The sequence below is a fragment of the Lichenostomus cassidix genome, unplaced genomic scaffold, assembly GCF_008360975.1.
Source record: "Lichenostomus cassidix isolate B80296 unplaced genomic scaffold, HeHo_3.0 HiC_scaffold_33, whole genome shotgun sequence".
Lineage (NCBI taxonomy): Eukaryota > Metazoa > Chordata > Aves > Passeriformes > Meliphagidae > Lichenostomus > Lichenostomus cassidix.
This window is the reverse complement of record NW_028147632.1, coordinates 1,091,379-1,109,531: the sequence shown is the minus strand read 5'-3', so window position 1 is coordinate 1,109,531 and position 18,153 is coordinate 1,091,379. Positions and strand designations below refer to the sequence as shown.

At 54.5% G+C, this 18,153-nt stretch overlaps 4 protein-coding genes, 1 long non-coding RNA gene and 2 pseudogenes across 7 annotated transcripts in view; 6 read left to right on the top strand and 1 right to left on the bottom strand.

Annotated features, from left to right (window-relative positions):
• LOC146421350 (uncharacterized) overlaps nt 1-5,618 on the top strand; it is an 8,925-nt gene extending 3,307 nt beyond the window's left edge. Inside the window, exon 2 of the mRNA XM_085047536.1 lies at nt 4,355-5,618. Within this exon, the coding sequence (XP_084903662.1) occupies nt 4,355-5,459 (1,105 nt within the window). The 3' untranslated portion in view covers nt 5,460-5,618. The remainder of the gene's footprint in view (nt 1-4,354) is intronic.
• LOC146421343 (uncharacterized) overlaps nt 1-18,153 on the top strand; it is a 95,707-nt gene that overhangs the window by 4,115 nt on the left and 73,439 nt on the right. The window lies entirely within an intron of this gene.
• Nucleotides 1-18,153, top strand: part of LOC146421346 (uncharacterized) — a 60,251-nt pseudogene that overhangs the window by 24,698 nt on the left and 17,400 nt on the right. The window lies entirely within an intron of this gene.
• LOC146421347 (uncharacterized) overlaps nt 1-18,153 on the top strand; it is a 53,854-nt gene that overhangs the window by 24,043 nt on the left and 11,658 nt on the right. The gene's annotated exons all lie outside the window — the stretch shown is intronic.
• LOC146421351 (uncharacterized) lies at nt 278-3,247 on the bottom strand. The gene is made up of 2 exons (XR_014848729.1): nt 730-3,247; nt 278-546 (listed from the first exon to the last, which is right to left on the bottom strand). It is a non-coding gene; the product is annotated as an uncharacterized LOC146421351 (long non-coding RNA).
• LOC146421328 (uncharacterized) overlaps nt 9,128-18,153 on the top strand; it is a 238,099-nt gene continuing 229,073 nt past the window's right edge. The window contains exon 1 of the mRNA XM_085047487.1: nt 9,128-9,265. The gene's annotated coding sequence lies outside the window, so the exon portion shown is untranslated. The remainder of the gene's footprint in view (nt 9,266-18,153) is intronic.
• LOC146421349 (class II histocompatibility antigen, B-L beta chain-like) lies at nt 11,063-13,546 on the top strand (annotated as a pseudogene). Its single transcript, XR_014848722.1, has 4 exons — nt 11,063-11,173; nt 11,675-11,943; nt 12,283-12,564; nt 13,168-13,546. The product of XR_014848722.1 is annotated as a class II histocompatibility antigen, B-L beta chain-like (transcript).

Sequence of the window (18,153 nt, the reverse complement as noted above, 5' to 3'; positions counted from 1 at the left end):
TTTAATTGGTTTAATGAACTTTTATACATTTTATTAAAATTTTATTAACTTGTAAATCAATTTTAATTATTAAGACCAGTTGTTAAAGTGAAATTTTTATGAAAAGAAGTTATAAAGTTATGGGAAAAAAAAATACCAGTATATTTCACTGAGCTATCAAAAGCCAGAGAATAAGTGTCTGCTTGTAATAGTGGAGCAGCTCACCCACTGAGTAAAAACATTCCCAACTGCCCGAGCAATGGCTCAGACAGTGAATAAACATCTTTTAGAAGATATCATTCCACGCTTTGGTTTAATAAATACTACAGACTTTGATCAGGGCACGCATTTCACATCCAGAATAATAAAGAATTTAGCTGAAGCCTTAGAGACACGGTGGGACTACCACACCCCACAGCATCCACAGAACTAGGGCAGGGTGAAAGAATGAATAGTACCATAAAAGCTCATCTTACTAAAAGGTTATGGTCAAGTGCCTTCCTTTGGCTCTGTTGAGTATCAGAAAGGGGCTACTAACTCAAAGCATTCCTCCAGAATTTGCAATACCTAAAATAAAACCAGGTGACAAAGTGTTGACAAAAACCATCAAAAGAAACATCTCTAACCCCATGTTGTAAAAGACTTTTTCTAGTTCTTGAACCACAGAGACGGCGATTCAAACAGCAGAAAAGGATGGACACATGTATTCCAAGTAAAAGGACCAATTCAAACTAAAAACTAGATGGTCACCTCCGTTCCTAGAGAGCTGAAGTTACAACTGCAGGGGGAGAATTGACATCAAGAGTCGCCAAGATCTCCTGTTTAGAGGATGAATGCCCTTGTTATTCCTTTGTTTGTATAGTATCTTCTTATTCCGCTGTTTGTATAGTTATTGCCACTTGTCTTTTTTATTGTCTTTGGATGCACACCTTGATTTGTATAATTTGTCATTACTATACAGAGAAGTGGTATTACCATTGCAGAGGAGGCTACCCACCAAAAGGATTATGTAGAGAATGTCTAAAAGAAGAACATTGCATTGCTCAGAATATTTTAAAAGATGCAGTAAAATTAGGGATAATAGAATTAGATTCCCCACAGTGGTGGCAACTATTTATCTGTTGCAGTTTACAGGATGTTATAGCAGACCTTACCCTAGAGTGTCTCTACCCAGCCCGGTTCAGCACCTCAGAGCTCCAAACCCTCTGTCCCAGGACTGGACACTGCGCTCTCACCGGCCAGGGAGCCATAAGGCTAGCTCTGGTTCGTCTGCTTCCACAACCGGCAGTGATAAAGGAGGCGAGGAGGGTCTGTGCATTGTGTCCATGGAAGATGTTTATTCGCATGGTGCAGCAGAGGCCAACGACCTCCCCGAGGCAGAGATGCCTCGAGGTTGAAGGCCTCACATGCACAGCCACATGTGGTGCATAGACATGTGCTGTATAGACACACGTGGAGCATAGACACACGTGGAACATTGACCCCAAAACGGCAGAGGGTCAGGGGTTTTATAGGGAAACAGAGAGGGGCAGGGACAGCACACTGGCCCAGTGACCTCTGGGTACAGGGGAGGTACATGGGCAGAGTTAGGCTACAGGAACCAATAGGGAAAACCGGAAAGCGTGGCCAGGAGCACGTGGGGTAGGGAAGGCAGGACAATAGGTGACAAGTACACTCATTCAGAAGGAATGGGTGGGGGAGCTGCAGCTATTAGCACAATACTCACCCTGCCCCCTGCCCGTGCTGTTGGTTTGGAAAGATGGAAGGGGACTGAAACCATCTTCTTAAGAGGGAGGGGGTGAGAGCAAGAAAACTGTCTGGAGAGAAATGAAGGTAAGCAGAGATAAACAATATTTGTAGTAGAAAAATTGTAGAGATGGATAGATTTATGAACTTGCTCCATGGACTAAGAAAATACCCCACACCCTGCCCCCTACCTGAGCTGGTGGTTGCAAGGAGGGAGGGGGGTGAGTAGAAAATGTGTTCTTAAGAGGGAGGGGGGTGAGTGAACAAATGGTGTATGAAAAGCTTAATTTTACCTCTCATATATCTTCCGACTCTGTTAAGGAATTAAATCACTTTGCAACTTTAAGTTTAAAGCCTGTCTGCCCTTTATTCCGTGCGTCCTCCTACCAGTGTCCTATCTTCCTTAACTCATGAATTTGGTGTGTGTTTTTACAGTTTTTTTCCCTTCCCCTCCTCTGGAATGTCTGCAGCAGGAGACAGCAGGGGTGCTGGTGTTTAGTCAGAGTCAAACCCCAACAGCAGCACAAACTGGTTCCTCTGCAAAGAACAACAGCAAACGGGGAAATGTTGGGAAAACTTCACTAAAAAATTGGGGGGAATCATCTCTCTCCTCACACCAACATGTGCTAGCATTGTGGATGCTTTATAGAGTGTAATAAACCATTGGGGAATTTTTGCTACCACAAGTTCAGGGAAACTAGTTTGAGATCCAAAGACTGGATGATTAAATTACACAAAACTGCTCAATAAGGTCAGGAGGGAGCACACCAAAAATGTTAAAAAAAACATGAACGGCCACCAGAACAAATCTTACAACACCACGGAGCAGCCCCTGGGAATCCTAAGAATTTGTATCAGGCCCCAGAACCCATTGTGAATTTGAATTGTTACTAATTGATATAGAGTGCTGCTCAGCCAAGCTCCTGCTCCATTCCTGAACTTCCACAAGCAGAACACTTCCCAGAGCCACGAATACCGAATGTTACACAAACTAGGGGTGCATATTAAGGGACACAGGCAGTGGGCGGATCGGGAAGTCTGTACCTTCAAGTACCTCAGCCAGACGGCAAAGGGACAGGGAGATGGGGCCGGGAAACGAGCATAAGAAGGAGGCTGCGTTTTACAGACCCCATGGCAAATGCCGCACGGCCTCTCCCACTGTCCATCCATAGAGTCACTTTAACACGACTCCTCTGTCTCCTGCGGGCATTCTCCAACCCGAGCTCGCGGCGCTGATGACTCTCCAGTTCCCAGGCAGACCCGCAGCGCCCAGCGCTCCCCACCCCAACCCCACCTGCGCCCCCCCCCTCGCCCCCAGCGCTTCCCGCCAGCCCAATTTGGGGAGGGGGCGCGTGGGGGGCGCCCAGGCCTGGCCCGGAGCCCAGCGCTGCCCCAGCCCGACCTGCCCCGGCTCCTCCCGCGGGATGCGACGGCGTGGGGAAAAGGGGGGAAAGGGTGGGCGCTGGGCTTGGGGGGAGGAGGAGAAGGGATGGAGGAGGAGGAGGAGGAGGACGAAGAGGAGGAGGGATGAGGAAGGAGCGGAAGAAAGGCCGGAGATCCGAAGAGGAAGGAGGCGGGAGGAGGAAGGAGGAGGAGAGAGGTAGAGGAGGAGCCGGAAGAGGTTGGAGAGAGGAAGAGGAGGAGCAGGAAGAGGTTGGAGAGAGGAAGAGGAGGAGCAGCAGAAGCAGCGCGGAGTTCTCTGTCTGTCGCGGTCCCGGGAGCATCGGCGCCCCGCATAGCGCAGGTGAGGGGGAGGAGAAAGTCGCCCCAAATATGTCGGGGGTCCCCGAGCGGCGTTTTTTCTGGGCGGGTGTTTGGAGCTCGCAGCTTCCGGGATTGAGCCCCAAATCTCGTTCAGCGTCTCTGGGAGGGTTTGATTGTGCGGGGGGAATGTTTGGATGTGGCGGAAGGGCAAAGCTGAGGCGCCAATGGGTCTTTGGGGGATATTTTGGGGGCTGCAGGTGTCCATGGCCCGGTGGGGGGGTGGCAGGGGGACATGGGGCATGGGGTCCGGCCGGGAGAGCGGTGGAGGGGAAGGGCGGGAGCCCCGGAGTGGGGTGAGCGGAGAGGGGCGATGGCGGAGCTGGGGGAGCCCCGGCAGGCTGGAGAGGGGGGAGCGTGGATAAGGGGCAAGCCTGGGATCCCTGGAAGCGCAGAGCAGAGAATGAGGGGAGAAGGGACCGCTGGGACCCCCAAAGCCCCCGGATCATCCCTAAGCGGGACCCTGGAAAATAGGGAAGCCCAGGAGCCACGGGAGCCCCATGAGTGCAAGGAAGGGAGAACCTGAGGAGGCCAAAGTGAAAAGAGCTGAGAGGGGGAAATCCTGTTAGAGTTTTGAGGTGAATGGTGGTGGTTTGCGGATATTTATGGACACAAAACCCCTGGGAGAGTTGCAGAGCTGGAGAGGGGCAGGAGGAACCCCTAGGGCAAGGCGCTGAGCCCTTGTTTTTTCCCCAAAGCAGGATTTGTCATTGCCAAGGCGTGGCCGGATGGAGGAGGAGGAAAAGGCCCGGAGATGCAGCCGGAGCTCGGAGCTGGGGGAGAAGCCTGAGGGCAGAGAGAAGCCCCAGAAGTGTGGGGAATGTGGGAAAAGCTTTAGGTGGAGATCTCAGCTGATCATGCACCAGAGGATCCACACTGGGGAAAAGCCCTATGAGTGTGGGGAGTGTGGGAAAAGCTTTAGGTGGAGATCTCAGCTGATCATGCACCAGAGGATCCACACTGGGGAAAAGCCCTATGAGTGTGGGGAGTGTGGGAAAAGCTTCAGGTGGAGATCTGATCTTATCCGGCACCAGATGATCCACACTGGGGAAAAGCCCTATGAGTGTGGGAAGTGTGGGAAAGGCTTTAGCCAGATGTCACATCTTTTGCAGCACCAGGTGACCCACACAGGGGAAAAGCCCTATGATTGCACAGAATGTGGGAAGAGCTTCAACCACAGCTCCACCCTGATGCAGCACAAGAAGATCCACACTGGGGAAAAGCCCTACGAATGTGGGGAATGTGGGAAAAGCTTCAGCGACAGCTCCATCCTGATCAGGCACAAGAAGATCCATACCGGAGAGAGGTCCTATGAGTGTGGGAAGTGTGGGAAGAGGTTTCAGACCAGCTCCCATCTCCTCCGCCATGAGCGCATTCACACCCAGGAGAGGCCCTTCCGCTGCACTGACTGTGGGAAGGGCTTCAACCGAAATGACTCTCTCATCACCCACCAGCGCATCCACACTGGGGAAAAGCCCTATGACTGTGGGGAGTGTGGGAAGAGCTTTGGATCGAAAACTGCTCTCATTGTGCACCGCAGGATCCACACAGGGGAAAAGCCCTGTGAGTGTGGAAAATGTGGGAAAAGCTTCAGCTGGATGTCCAACCTGATGCAGCACCAGGTGGTCCACACTGGGGAAAAGCCCTATGATTGCACGGAATGTGGGAAGAGCTTCAGCCACAGCTCCCACCTGATCCGGCACAAGAAGATCCACACGGGGGAGAGGCCCTATGAGTGTGGGAAGTGTGGGAAGAGGTTTCAGACCAGCTCCAATCTCCTCATCCATGAGCGCATTCACACCCAGGAGAGGCCCTTCCGCTGCCCTGACTGCGGGAAGAGCTTCAAGCACAACTCCACCCTCATCACCCACCGGCGCATCCACACTGGGGAAAAGCCCTATGAGTGTCCCGAGTGTGGGAAGAGCTTCTCACAGAGCTCTCACTTGACCATGCACCAACGGAGGCACCAGTGAGGGAAGCCCTGCGATTGTCCCAAGTGCAGGAAGAGCTTCATTGCTGCTCCAACTCCATCCCCAGTGGGAAGATCTGCAGTGGATGATCCTCAGTGATCATCCACTGCAGATTGGGCAGAATCCTGGTGACCCCCATTCCAGGTGATCCCCGGCAGGTGGCGGAAGGTGTTTTAAATGGTCAAATTTTACTTCTCCTATTCTGAGTTTGTGAGCAATAAATTCAATTCACATATCCAGTTCCGAGCCTGTTTTGTGCACAAAGATGTTTGATGAGGGATCTCTTAGCCAGGTCCTTCTATCAACTCAGGAAGCCTTGGTTCAATTTTCTCTCCCCTTGGTGGCTGTGCAGGGCAGTGAGAGAGCAGCTCTGCTGGGTGCCTGGCATGGGGCCAGTGTCACCCCACTGCAATGTGCCACGGCCTCGTGTGGCCCTGTGCTCTGGAGCCAGTGCTGCTGTTGCTTTTTCCTTCCTGATGATTTTCTCTTTTGCACCAAAGGCTTGTGAAGTTCCCCCGCTGTCCCTGGCATCCCCTGGGCGCCGGCAGCCGCGTCCCTTGGCCTGCTCCCCCTGGGCCGTTGCAGGGCGGCTGGCGGAGGCTGGGAGCTGCCGTTGGGGCCGTGGGGCTGCCCCGGGGGCTGCATGCCGAGGCGGGGCCGGGAGGTGCGGAGAACTTGGTCGCTGTTTGCAGAGCAATGGCGCCTTGGGCCCGGGCCCATTGCAGGGCTGTTCCTCATGTGCGGCTTTGGCCTCGGCCAGCCCGGGGGGCACTGAGAGCGCGGGGCTTGGGCTGTGCGCTGTGCAGAGCCCGCGCCTCGCTGCCCTTGGCTGGCTGTGCTGTCACTCGGAATTGTCGCAGCGCAATTGCTGCTCGGTGCCAGCGAGCGGGGACAAGCCCGGCGCCGGTGTCGCCCCCAGGCAGGCAGGCAGGCAGGCAGGGCTTTAGTGGGGCAGCAGCGGCGCCATGGTGGGAGCGTGTGTGCGGCCCGGGAGCGGCGGCAGCGGGCGGAGCCCGGGGAGGCGGCGGCGGAGCTCGGAGAGGCTGTCCCAGCGCAGGTGGGAGCCGCGCTGGCTTGTGCCGGGGCTCGGGGCTCGCTGCGGGCGGATGGAAGAGGGGGCGGCAGGGGGGCTGTGGCGGCTTCCTTCTCCCGTCTCCCTCCCTCCCTCCCTGGCTGTGGCGCCGTGTTGCCGCTGGCCTGAGGCCGCTGAGGGAGCGGCTGCCCGCGGTCTCCTTGCCGCTGCTGCCTCGGCAGGAGGCGGTGCCGGAGCAGCGCTGGCTCGTCCCGCTCGCTGTGGGTAGCACAGAGGTGGCTGCGCTGTCGGCGGCAGTGTGCGGGAAAATCCGCGTGGCCAGAGGTTTGTGTGGCCGCAGGAGACAGAGGAGTCGTGTAAAAGTGACTTTATGGATGGACAGAGGGAGAGGCCGTGGGGCATTTGCCATGGGGCTGTAAAACGCAGCCTCCTTTCTATGCTCGTTTCCCCGGCTGCGATTCATTGTCCCTTTGCCCTCTTGTCACCGTACCTGCGGGAAAAACAAAAACCTTTCAACAAGATTTTTAATGTTAGAGACTCAAGGCGTTACTTTATTATCTGAGCAGGATGTTGTTCTGGCCAGGATGTACCACGGGAATCACCCCATATACACAGATCCCGGGTTTGTAGAGACAACCGTTCTGTGGCACATAAGTTTTGGAAGATTTTTCAGGTATTTTTTACACTCAAAACTCATGGAAGGGTTTTTGGTCCGTCTTAATTGGTTTTATGTTGCTTATTTTCTAATATACTGTTTCGTATTGGATCCAGATTTCTTCTCTTCTGATGCTAATTAGGTTTTCCTTCTTATCTCTCTTTAGCCAGACAAGGTGTCTCCAAACAGCCAGAGGTGAGGTTTGGAGCTGATGTTCGTTAATGGCTGCTGATGGCCTTTTGTCTTTTGGGCTCCTCCTAGTCTGTAGTTATGTTGAGCTCATCAGACCTCACCTGGCAGAACAATGTCCTGAAAAAAAACTTAGAATTCCTTTTCCCCGGGTAAAGAAACAAACAAACAAATAAAACCCTTGACAAAAGTTATACAAAATATTTAAACTTGTATATTTTCCAACACAGTGGCTGAGGTACTTGGAAGGTACAGACTTCCCGATCCGCCCACTGTCTGTGTCCCTTAACATGCACCCCTAGTTTGTGTGACATTCGGTATTCGTGGCTCTGGGAAGTGTTTGTTCTGCTTGTGGAAGTTCAGGAATGGAGCAGGAGCTTGGCTGAGCAGCAGTCTGTATCAATTAGTAACAATTCAAATTCACAAATTGGTTCTGCTACCTGATACGAATTCTTAGGATTCCCAGGGGCTGCTCCGTGGTGTTGTAAGATTTGTTCTAGTGGCCGTTTTAATTTTTTAAAATATTTTTTGAGGTGCACCCTCCTGACCTTATTTAGCATATTTGTGTATTTAAATCATTCTATATTTGGATTCCCAACTGGTTTCCCTGAACTTGTGGTATCAAAAATCCACAGTGGTTTATTACACTCTATAAATCATCCACAATGCTAGAACATGTTGGAGTGAGGAGAGACATGATTTTCCCCAACCTTTTTTAAATGAAGTTTCCCCAACATTTTCCGTGTTTGCTCTTTTTCTTTGCAGCTGAACCAGTTTGTGCTGCACAGTCAGATCTCCTCAGTCTGGGCTCTGCCTTGAGCTGTGCAAATTCCATCTGTGCAAGCAGGCAAAGCTTGGGCTGAGGGACAGAGGGAATTGGCCCAATTGCTCCCCCAGGCCACAAGGCCCTGGTCCATTGTCCAGCCTTTGCCCCAGCAGGGTTCATTTGCATTTCTAAAGCTCCTTCCTCTGGTGGCTGCCTGGAACCGAAGCTTCTCTGCCAGGGCAGCCATCGAGTGACTCACATGTGGCTCTGCCCCCCACAAGCTGCTTTGGGGTTTTTCTTCAGCAATATTGTATGAATTAGCTGCAGGAGGAGGAGGAGGAGTTGGGATTTTGTAGAAGGAAGAGGACGAGGAGGAGTCAGAGGAAGAGGAGTGTGAGGAAGAGCAGGGATCGAGGAGGAGGAGCAGGAAGAGGAGGCAGCCCAAGGTTCCAGCACTCCCTGTATCTGCAGCTCCCACATGCAGCAGGTGACGGGAGATGGGGATCCACGATTTTCACGGGGCCTAAATCATGATGTTTTTAAGGTTTATTGGGCTAAATGTTCATGCTTTGGGGTTTCTTTGGGAGTTAATCTTCATATCTTGAAGGGGCTTTTGGCTGAATCTTGATGTTTTGGGAGTTTGGGGTCTGTGTATTTATGTTTGTGGGATATTTGGGAATCTTGGTGGTTAGTGGTTTTTAAAGCCACCAAACTGCCAGAGACTTGCAGAGCTGGAGCTGGGCAGGAGGCACCCCCAGGGCAAGGCGCTGAGCCCTTGTTTTTCCCCCAAAGCAGGATTTGTGATTGCCAAGGCGTGGCCGGATGGAGGAGGAGGAAAAGGCCCGGAGATGCAGCCGGAGCTCGGAGCTGGGGGAGAAGCCTGAGGGCAGAGAGAAAAAAACTGCCAGGAGCTTCCTGAATGGAGGGAAAGGGGGGATGGGACCTTTAGAAGAGTTTAATTGGGTTTGATCCACCTGGAATTGGGTTTGATCCACCTGGAATTGGGTTTGATCCACCTGGAACTGGAATGGATTTACCTGAAATGGGGTTTTGTCGACCTGGAATTAGGTTGATTCATCCTGGAATTCGGTTGCATCCCACTGGAATTTGGTTCAACCGACCTGGAATTGGGTTGGATCCACCCGGAATTTGGTTGAATCTCTCAAGTATTTGGTTGATTCTTCCTGCAGTTGGGTTGGGTCCAGCTGGAACTGGGTTTGATCCATCTGGAATTCAGTTGGATTTACCTCAAATTGGGTTTGATCCACCTGGAATTGGATTGGATTGAGCTGGAATTTGGTTTAATCTACCTGGAATTTGGTTTGATCCTCCTGGAGTTGGATTTGATCCACCTAAGATTGGGTTGGATTTACCTGGAATTTGGTATAATCTGCCTAGAACTGGATTTGATCCACCAGGAATTGGGTTGAGTCCACCTGGAATTGGGTTTGAATGGTGTTGGTGCTGCTGTAGAGGCTGGAATTGCCCCAGGATCCTCCTGGAATCGAGTCAGACACACCTGGAATTGGGCTGAATTCCCCTGGAAATGGATTTTTGGTCATATTCTGTCTGGATGATGGTGTGGGGCAATGGGAATGGGGAATTGTGGGGGGTGAGAGCATAAAAATCCCAGAAAAATGGGGATTTCCACCCAAAATCCTGGGAACAGGAGGGTTGGGCACTGCCAGAGCCCAAAATCCTGGGGAAAAATGGAATTTGAGCATCCTGAGCCTCTCAAAATCCTGGGAAAAGAGGAAGTAGGAACTCCCAGTTCCCCAAATCCTCAGTACCAGGGGGGTTTGCAATTCCCAGAGCCCCAAAATTCCAGGAATAGTGGGGTTGGGGAAATCCCCGAGCCACAAAATCCTGGAAAAAGCAGAATTTCAGCACAATGAGAACCTAAAAATCATGGAAAAAGAGGAAGTGGGAATTCCCAGATCCCCAAATCCTCCGTACAAGGGTGTCTGGGAACCCCCAGCCCCAAAAAATATTGGGTACAGGGGGGTTTGGGAAATCCCAGCACCCGAAAATCATGGAAAAAGAGTATACGGGAACACCCAGTTCCCTAAATCCTGTGTACAGGGGAGTTTGGGAACTCCCAGCCCCAAAAAATATTCAGAACAGGGGGGTTTGAGAAATCCCAGAGCCCCAAAATGCTGGAAAAAGAGGATATGGGAACACCCATTTCCCCAAATCCTGTGTACAGGAGGGTTTTGGAATGCCCAGCCCCAAAAATCCTGGGAACAGGGGCGTTTGGGAACTCCTAGAGTCCCGAAATCTCGGGTACAGGGGGGTTTGGGAACTGTCAGAACCCCAAAACCGTGGGAAAAGAGGAGTTTGGCCACTGCTGACCCCGAAAATTGAAAAAACAAAAAAAGGGGAAAACCCTGAAAAAACAGGAAGTTTGGCCAACGCCCTTCCCAGAAAAACCCCCCAAAAGCGGGTTGGACCTTCTGAATCTCCCCGATCCCCTTTTGCCATGGATCCAGGACACCCCAAATCCCAACGCCGCGGCTCCAGGACCCCCCAAAGCCCACCTTGGAGCCCCCAAAGGCCAGGCAGGGGCAGCGCCAGCAGCAGCAGCAGGCAGGGGCAGCTCCGTACTCCATCCATGGCGCCTCGGGATGTGGCGACACTGGGAAGGGTCGGTGGTGGTCCCAGGAAAGCGGCGGCGAAGTGGGGGGAGTGGGGGCGCAGCGCCCCAAAAGCGGCGGAGCCAATGGGAGGGCGTGTGTGTTGTGTCGCCACCGGTTGCCGGGTAGAGCCTGTGCAAAATGGGCCCCAAACCGGCCCGGCCAATCGGAGCGCGTCCAAAACAACTGCGGCCAATGGCAGCGCGCCCAAAACCACGCCCAGGCAATGGGAGCGCGTCCCAAAACGGCGCCCGGCCAATCAGAGCGCGCGGGGCGGATGATCCCGCCCGGCTCCGGACTGGAGCTCCCAGTGCAGCGGCTGCTGCGGGGCTGGCGGCAGCTGCCCGGCGCTGGCCATGGGGCGAGTGGCGGCAGTTGGGGCCCTACTGGTGGCACTGGTGGTGCTGGGAGCCACCCCGGCTGCGGGCGCGGAGCTGTCGGGTGAGCGGGGGGAGCAGGGAATGCGATGGGAAAGGGGGAAAAGGGGAAAGAAAGGGGTTTGGGAGCCCAAAATGGAGGGGGAGGAGGAGAGGAAACCGAAAGGAAGAGCGAGAGGGGCTGAGGGTTGGGGGAAGGTGAGGAAGGGGTGGGAGAGGGTGGGAGAGGGTGGGGAAGTGGGGAAAAGGGGAGGGTGGGAGCCCAAAACTGAGCGGGAGGGGGATGGGGATGAGGGGATTGTGGGTAAAAGTGTAGAAAAAATGCAAAAAGAGGGAATGGGACCCCAAAATTGAAGTAGGGAGTGGCTGAAAATGGCGGGGAGTGAGGATGTAAAAGGGGAAATAGGAAGAAGGGTGGGAAAGAGGAAGTGGGAGCGCGGGCAGGAGGGTCCCATGCCAGCCGTGGGGCACAGGGGGTGCGGAGTGGGGATCCGGGGTGACCCCCGGAGCTCTGGGATCGATGAGGGTGCTGGGGGAACCCCTGACCTGTGCCCTGCACACACAGGGGTCTTCCAGCAGTTGATGAAGACCGAGTGTCACTTCATTAACGGCACGGAGAAAGTGAGGTTCCTGGCGAGGTTTATCTACAACCAGGTGGAGTTCGCGAGGTTCGACAGCGATGTGGGGAAATTCGTGGGGTTAACTCCATATGGGGAGAACCGGCCCAGCGCTGGAACAGTGACCCAAATATACTGGAGTATGCACAGACTGCAGTAGACAGGTACTGCCGGCACAATTACAAGGAGATCACCCCATTCGGCGTGGAGCGCAGAGGTGAGCGTGGGGCAGAGGTGTCCCCTCAGGCTCTGCCCTGGCAATGACCCTGGAAGCCATCAAACCCTCCCTGGGAATCACCCAGAGCCCTCAGCCCTCCGTGTGCCAAACCCAGGGCTTCTTATCCTTCTCAGTGACTCCTGTAGCTCTCCCATTCCATCTCAGTCTCTCCCAGTCCTTGTAATCCCATTCCCAGTCCACTGCCAGACCACCACTCTCTCTCCCAGTCGATTCCCATTCCCTCCCAGTCCATTCCCACCCCCTCCCCAAGCCACACCACCCCTCTCAGCTCTTTTCCAGTGCCCGCCCCAATTCCAGTGTCTCCCCTCTCTCTCCCAGTGCCCCTCAGCATGTCCATCTCGCTGGTGCCCTCGAGCTCCCAGCCCGAGCCCGGCCGCCTGCTGTGCTCCGTGATGGATTTCTACCCTGCGCAGGTGCAGCTGAGGTGGTTCCAGGGCCAGCAGGAGCTCTCGGAGCAAGTGATGACCAGCGACCTTCTCCCCAGCGGGGACTGGACCTACCAGCTGCTGGTGCTGCTGGAAACGCCCCCCCGGCGCGGGGTCACCTCCAGCTGCCAGGTGGAGCACGTCAGCCTGGAGCAGCCCCTGAGGCGGCACTGGGGTACGGCCAGAGCCCACAGCGCCGGGGGGAGCGGGGGAGGCACTGGGGGGGCTGGCAGGGGGATTGGGCTGTGCTGGGGGGAACTGAGAGGGAGGTGGAGAGAGGCTGGTTTCTACTGGGAGAGGGGCTTGGGGGTGTGGAAGGGCTGGGGAGGGGTTGGAAGGATGTTGGGGAGGGTGGGATGAGGTTCTGGGGGTGCTGGTGGGCACTGGGAGGGAGTTTGGGGGTGCTGGGGGGAACTGGGAGGGAGTTGGAGTGAGGCTGGAGGGTCTGGAAGAAGATTGGGGATGGAAGAGCAAAGGTTGGAATGAGGTTGGTTGTGCTGGAAAGAGACTGGGAAGGACCTTGGTGAGTCCTGGTGGGGCTGGGAAGGGACTGGGAGAGAGTTTGGGGATCCTGGGGCGGTGGGGGGCAACTGGGACGGGTTGTGGGGTGCTGAGAGGGACGGCAGGGGCTTTGGTGTGTCCTGGGGAGGCTGGGAATGGATTGGGAGGAGGTTTCAGGGGCTCCTGGTTGGGCTGGGGGCGACTGGGAGGGTGCTTGGAGGGGCTTGGGGTGTCGGTGAGAGGTTTCTGGGGGTCCTGAGCCCTGCTGACCCCCCAGAGATGCCGCCGGACGCTGCCCGCAGCAAGATGCTGACGGGGATCGGGGGCTTCGTGTTGGGCTTCGTCTTCCTGGCGCTGGGGCTCGGCTTCTACCTGCGCAAGAAGGTGAGGGGGGGTCCCGGGGGTCGTGTCCCCCCTGCCCCGGAGCGGCTGTGCTCCCCCCGGGACCCCCAGCCCGGTGTCACCCCCTTTTCTCTGCCCACAGAGCTCCTGAGCCGCCGCCGGCCGCAGCCCCTCACCGTGGCCTCGGGCCCGGCCGGGACCCCCCGCTCTGTCCCCGTGCTGATTTTGGGGGGGTCCTGTGTCCCCCCAGCCCTGCTGTCACTCTGACCCCGCCCGGCTGCTCCCAGTGCTCCCAATAAAGCTTCCCAGTTGGCTCCGGTCGCGTTTCTTGGGGGTCACTGGGGAGGGAACTGGGGAGACCCCACGGTGGGGCTGTGATTGGGGAGCAGAACTGACCTCGGGATGGATCGGGAATGAGGACCCCCGTGTGTCTCCAAGTGTCACCCCGCTCTGGGGGCCTTGGGAGGCAGCTGAACCCCGACACGGCACCCAGAGAACCCCAAAAAAGGCGCTGAGACTCCCCTGAGCCCCCCAGAACCTCCAAACCCCATAGAAAAACAGCCCCGAAAAATAGCCCCGCGAAAATGAGCCAATGGGAGAAGGCGCTGAGCGATTCTGATCCAATCCGAGCTCGCGGCGCTGATGACTCTCCAGTTCCCAGGCAGACCCGCAGCGCCCAGCACTCCCCACCCCAACCCCACCTGCGCCCCCCCCTCGCCCCCAGCGCTTCCCGCCAGGCCAATTTGGGGAGGGGGCGCGTGGGGGGCGCCCAGGCCTGGCCCGGAGCCCAGCGCTGCCCCAGCCCGACCTGCCCCGGCTCCATCCCGGCTCCTCCCGCGGGATGCAACGGCGTGGGGAAAAGGGGGGAAAAGGGTGGGCGCTGGGCTTGGGGGGAGGAGGAGAAGGGATGGAGGAGGAGGAGGGATGAGGAAGGAGCGGGAGAAAGGCCTGAGATCCGAGGAGGAGGAGCGAAGGGAGGAGGAATGAGGAAAGAGGAAGAGGAGGAACAGGAAAAGGTTGGAGAGAGGAAGAGGAGGAAGAGCAGAAGCAGCGCGGAGCTCTTTGTCTGTCGCGGCCCCGGGAGCATCGGCGCCCCGCACGCCGCAGGTGAGGGGGAGGAGGAAGTCGCCCCAAATGTCTCGGGGGTCCCCGAGCGGCGTTTTTTCTGGGCGGGTGTTTGGAGCTCGCAGCTTCCGGGATTGAGCCCCAAATCTCGTGAAGGGTCGCTGGGAGGGTTTGATTGTGCGGGGGGAATGTTTGGATGTGGCGGAAGGGCAAAGCTGAGGCGCCAATGGGGCTTTGGGGGATATTTTGGAGGTTGCAGGTGGCCATGGCCCGGTGTCGGGGTGGGAGGGGGACATCGGGCATGGGGTCCCCCCGGGAGAGCGGTGGAGGGGAAGGGCGGGAACCCCGGAGTGGGGTGAGCGGAGAGGGGCGATGGCGGAGCTGGGGAAGCCCCGGCAGGCTGGAGAGGGGGGAGCGTGGATAAGGGGGAAGCCTGGGATCCCTGGAAGCGCGGAGCAGAGAATGAGGGGAGAAGGGACCTCTGGGACCCCCAAGGCCCCCGGATCATCCCTAAGAGGGACCCTGGAAAATAGGGAAGCCCGGGAGCCACGGGAGCCCCATGAGTGCAGGGAAGGGAGACCCTGAGGAGGCCAAAGTGAAAAGAGCAGAGAGGGGGAAATTCTGGGAAGGTTTTGAGGTGAATGGTGGTGGTTTGGGGTTTTTATGGACACAAACCCCTGGGAGAGTTGCAGAGCTGGAGCTGGGCAGGAGGAACCCCCAGGGCAAGGCGCTGAGCCCTTGTTTTTCCCCCAAAGCAGGATTTGTCATTGCCAAGGCGTGGCCGGATGGAGGAGGAGGAAAAGGCCCGGAGATGCAGCCGGAGCTCGGAGCTGGGGGAGAAGCCTGAGGGCAGAGAGAAGCCCCACAAGTGTGGGGAATGTGGGAAAAGCTTCAGGTGGAGATCTGATCTTATCCGGCACCAGAGGATCCACAGTGGGGAAAAGCCCTACGAGTGTGGGAAGTGTGGGAAAAGCTTTAGCCAGATATCACATCTGTTGCAGCACCAGGTGATCCACACTGGGGAAAAGCCCTATGATTGTGGGGAATGTGGGAAGAGCTTCAACGACAGCTCCACCCTGATTAAGCACAAGAAGATCCACACGGGGAAGAGGCCCTATCAGTGTGGGAAGTGTGGGAAGAGGTTTCAGACCAGCTCCAATCTCCTCCGTCATGAGCACATTCACACCCAGGAGAGGCCCTTCCGCTGCCCTGACTGTGGGAAGGGCTTCAAGCAAAACAGCAACCTCATCACCCATCGGCGCATCCACACTGGGGAAAAGCCCTACGAGTGTGGGGAGTGTGGGAAGAGCTTCTCAGACATGTCTAACTTTACTCATCACCAACGGAGGCACCAGTGAGAGAAGCCCTGCGAGTGTCCCGAGTGCAGGAAGAGCTTCATTGCTGCTCCAACTCCATCCCCAGTGGGAAGATCTGCAGTGGATGATCCCCAGTGACCCCAGCTGTGCAGAGCCCTGGTGATCCGTGCTGCTGCTGATCCGTGTGGCAAAGACACCTGGCTGGTGGCTCCACACCCTCCTGGCTCCCCATGGGCACCTGGATGAAGGCAGGGCCAGGAATGTCCATGGGAATTCCTGGGGACATCAGAAATCCCCTGGGGAGAGCAGATTTGTTGACTTTCCACCCCAGAAAATCTCATCTTTTGTGTTCAGTTATATCATCTCTTGGCATGAGGCAACACTGGATGGCCTTGGAGGTATTTTCCTTAGTCTCAGGGATTCCATGATTCGGATTTTCTCTCACCAAGGGCATCTTCCACAGCTAAATGATTCTGGGTTGGGGCAAAGACCAAGATTTTGGGGCGGAATCCACCAAAAAAGGTTCTTTCCTCCCACCCAACCACATGGGTCCTCAGCAGGCACAGATATGTAAATCCTTTTCTTTCGGGCTTGGTCTTGTTTTCATTTCAGCCTTTCAAAACACCTGAATTTGGGGTAAAAATGAAGATATTGAGGTGAGACATGCATCGGACACTGGGGACACAGCCATGGTGGGACATTGGGGACACAGACAGGGAGGGGAAAGGCAGGCAGAGCTTTCCCCGTCCAAAACTGCACCCAAAAATCCCCAAATTCAGGGATTTCTCCCAGAAAAAAGCTGTCAGGAGCTTCCTGAATGGAGGGAAAGGGGCGATGGGACATTTAAAAGAGTTGAATTGGGTTTGACACCCCTGGAATTGGGTTTGGTCCTCCTGGAACTGGATTGGATTGACTGGGAATTGGGTTGGATTTACATGGAATTCGGTTTGATCCACCTGAGACTGGATTTGGTTTACCTGGAATGGGGTTGACTCGACCTGGAATTGGGTTTGACCCCCCTGGAATTTGTTTTGACTCACCTGGAGCTGGGTTGGATCAATCTGGAATTCAGTTTGATTTACCTGGAATTGGGTTGGATTTACATTGGATTTACCCGTAAAGATTTTGTTTTTTGGGCTGATTATACTCGGGCTGTGCTCCAAAAACAAAAGGAAATACTGGTAATTCTGGCTCTGGGCTTGGCAGGTCCCAGGGATCTTTTGAATTATTCACTTCTGAGAGCCAAAATCTTTCCCAAGGTGTTCCACCACAATTCCCAGTGGCTCAGGGAGGAGTCACTGCCAATTTTGCTGAACAGATCAGTGATGTGAGCCAAGGATGGCCCAGCTGCTAGTGAGGAGTCACAGCCATGGAGCTGCTAAATCAGGATCCCAAAATTCACTGTGGGACAGAGCCTGAGGTCTGTGGGACACACGTGGGACAGAAGGGTTTGGGACACCAGAGGAGCCACTGACTGAGCTCGGTCCTGTTGTACAGTGGAACAGGAAATCACCTTTGAAATTCAAAATCCTGCTGTGCTTCTGTTGGGCTCCAAAATCAGAAACACTCCAGACAATCACAAGAAGTTTATTCTAGCCCGGCTATGTTTAAAGGCAAGCCTGACTGAGAACCCAGATTGGAAACAACACAGAAAGAAATAACTTTTTTTTGTCAACAGAAAATGCATTGCAGGATTTGCACTGACCACCCTGAATGAGGTTATTTAATCTAATGCTCTGCTCTGCCATGAGTTGTTTCAGCACAGAAGGACTAAATGGTTGCTTTAACATGGACATTGCAACTGAGGGACAGAAAAGTAAAGATCTGGAAGGATTGTAAGTGTGGTTTGCCTTAGTGCACTGTGAGCAGTGAGAGCTTTGTTATCAGCAGAGTTCATGTTGATCTAAGACTACAGGAAGAGCAAAACCAGCTGAAGTTTCTCTTCTGCACTGCAGAGCACAGCAGAGAGCCAAACAGGATGAAAATAATGAAATTACTTGGCTCCCAGGGCCAAAAACAGCCGCAGAGAGGAGGAGCACACATTTTTGTTTCACAGATCACTCTGCCAGTTATTAAACCACCATTCCACATGGTGCCAGAGACTGTCAGTGAACTGTGAAAGGTGTTAAATTCCAGACAGGTTCTGAGACAGGAATTTGCTCCAAAATGAAGAAGGAATAACTTTGTATCTGCAGTTGGATACATTTTAAAAATTGGTATTGGGTATATTGTAATCGACATCGGGCAGGTTTGGAGTGATGATAGATACATTGTAATTGAAGATCGTTATATTGTAATTGAACTCGGATACACTGTAATTGCAACATCTGTCTGCTCTGGGTGTGTCATCATCCCACGGCAGAGTCCCTGTGACACTTTGTGCTGGGACTGCTCCAAAAAGACACAGAATCACACAAAAAGTGGAGACTTGATCAAGAACAGACAATAGAAATTTTCAGTTCCCCTAAAGGTGCTGGATAGAGCTTAAAGATTAGCGAGCAGAGAGATAAAAGGGGATAAAGGTGTGCAAACAGGATTAT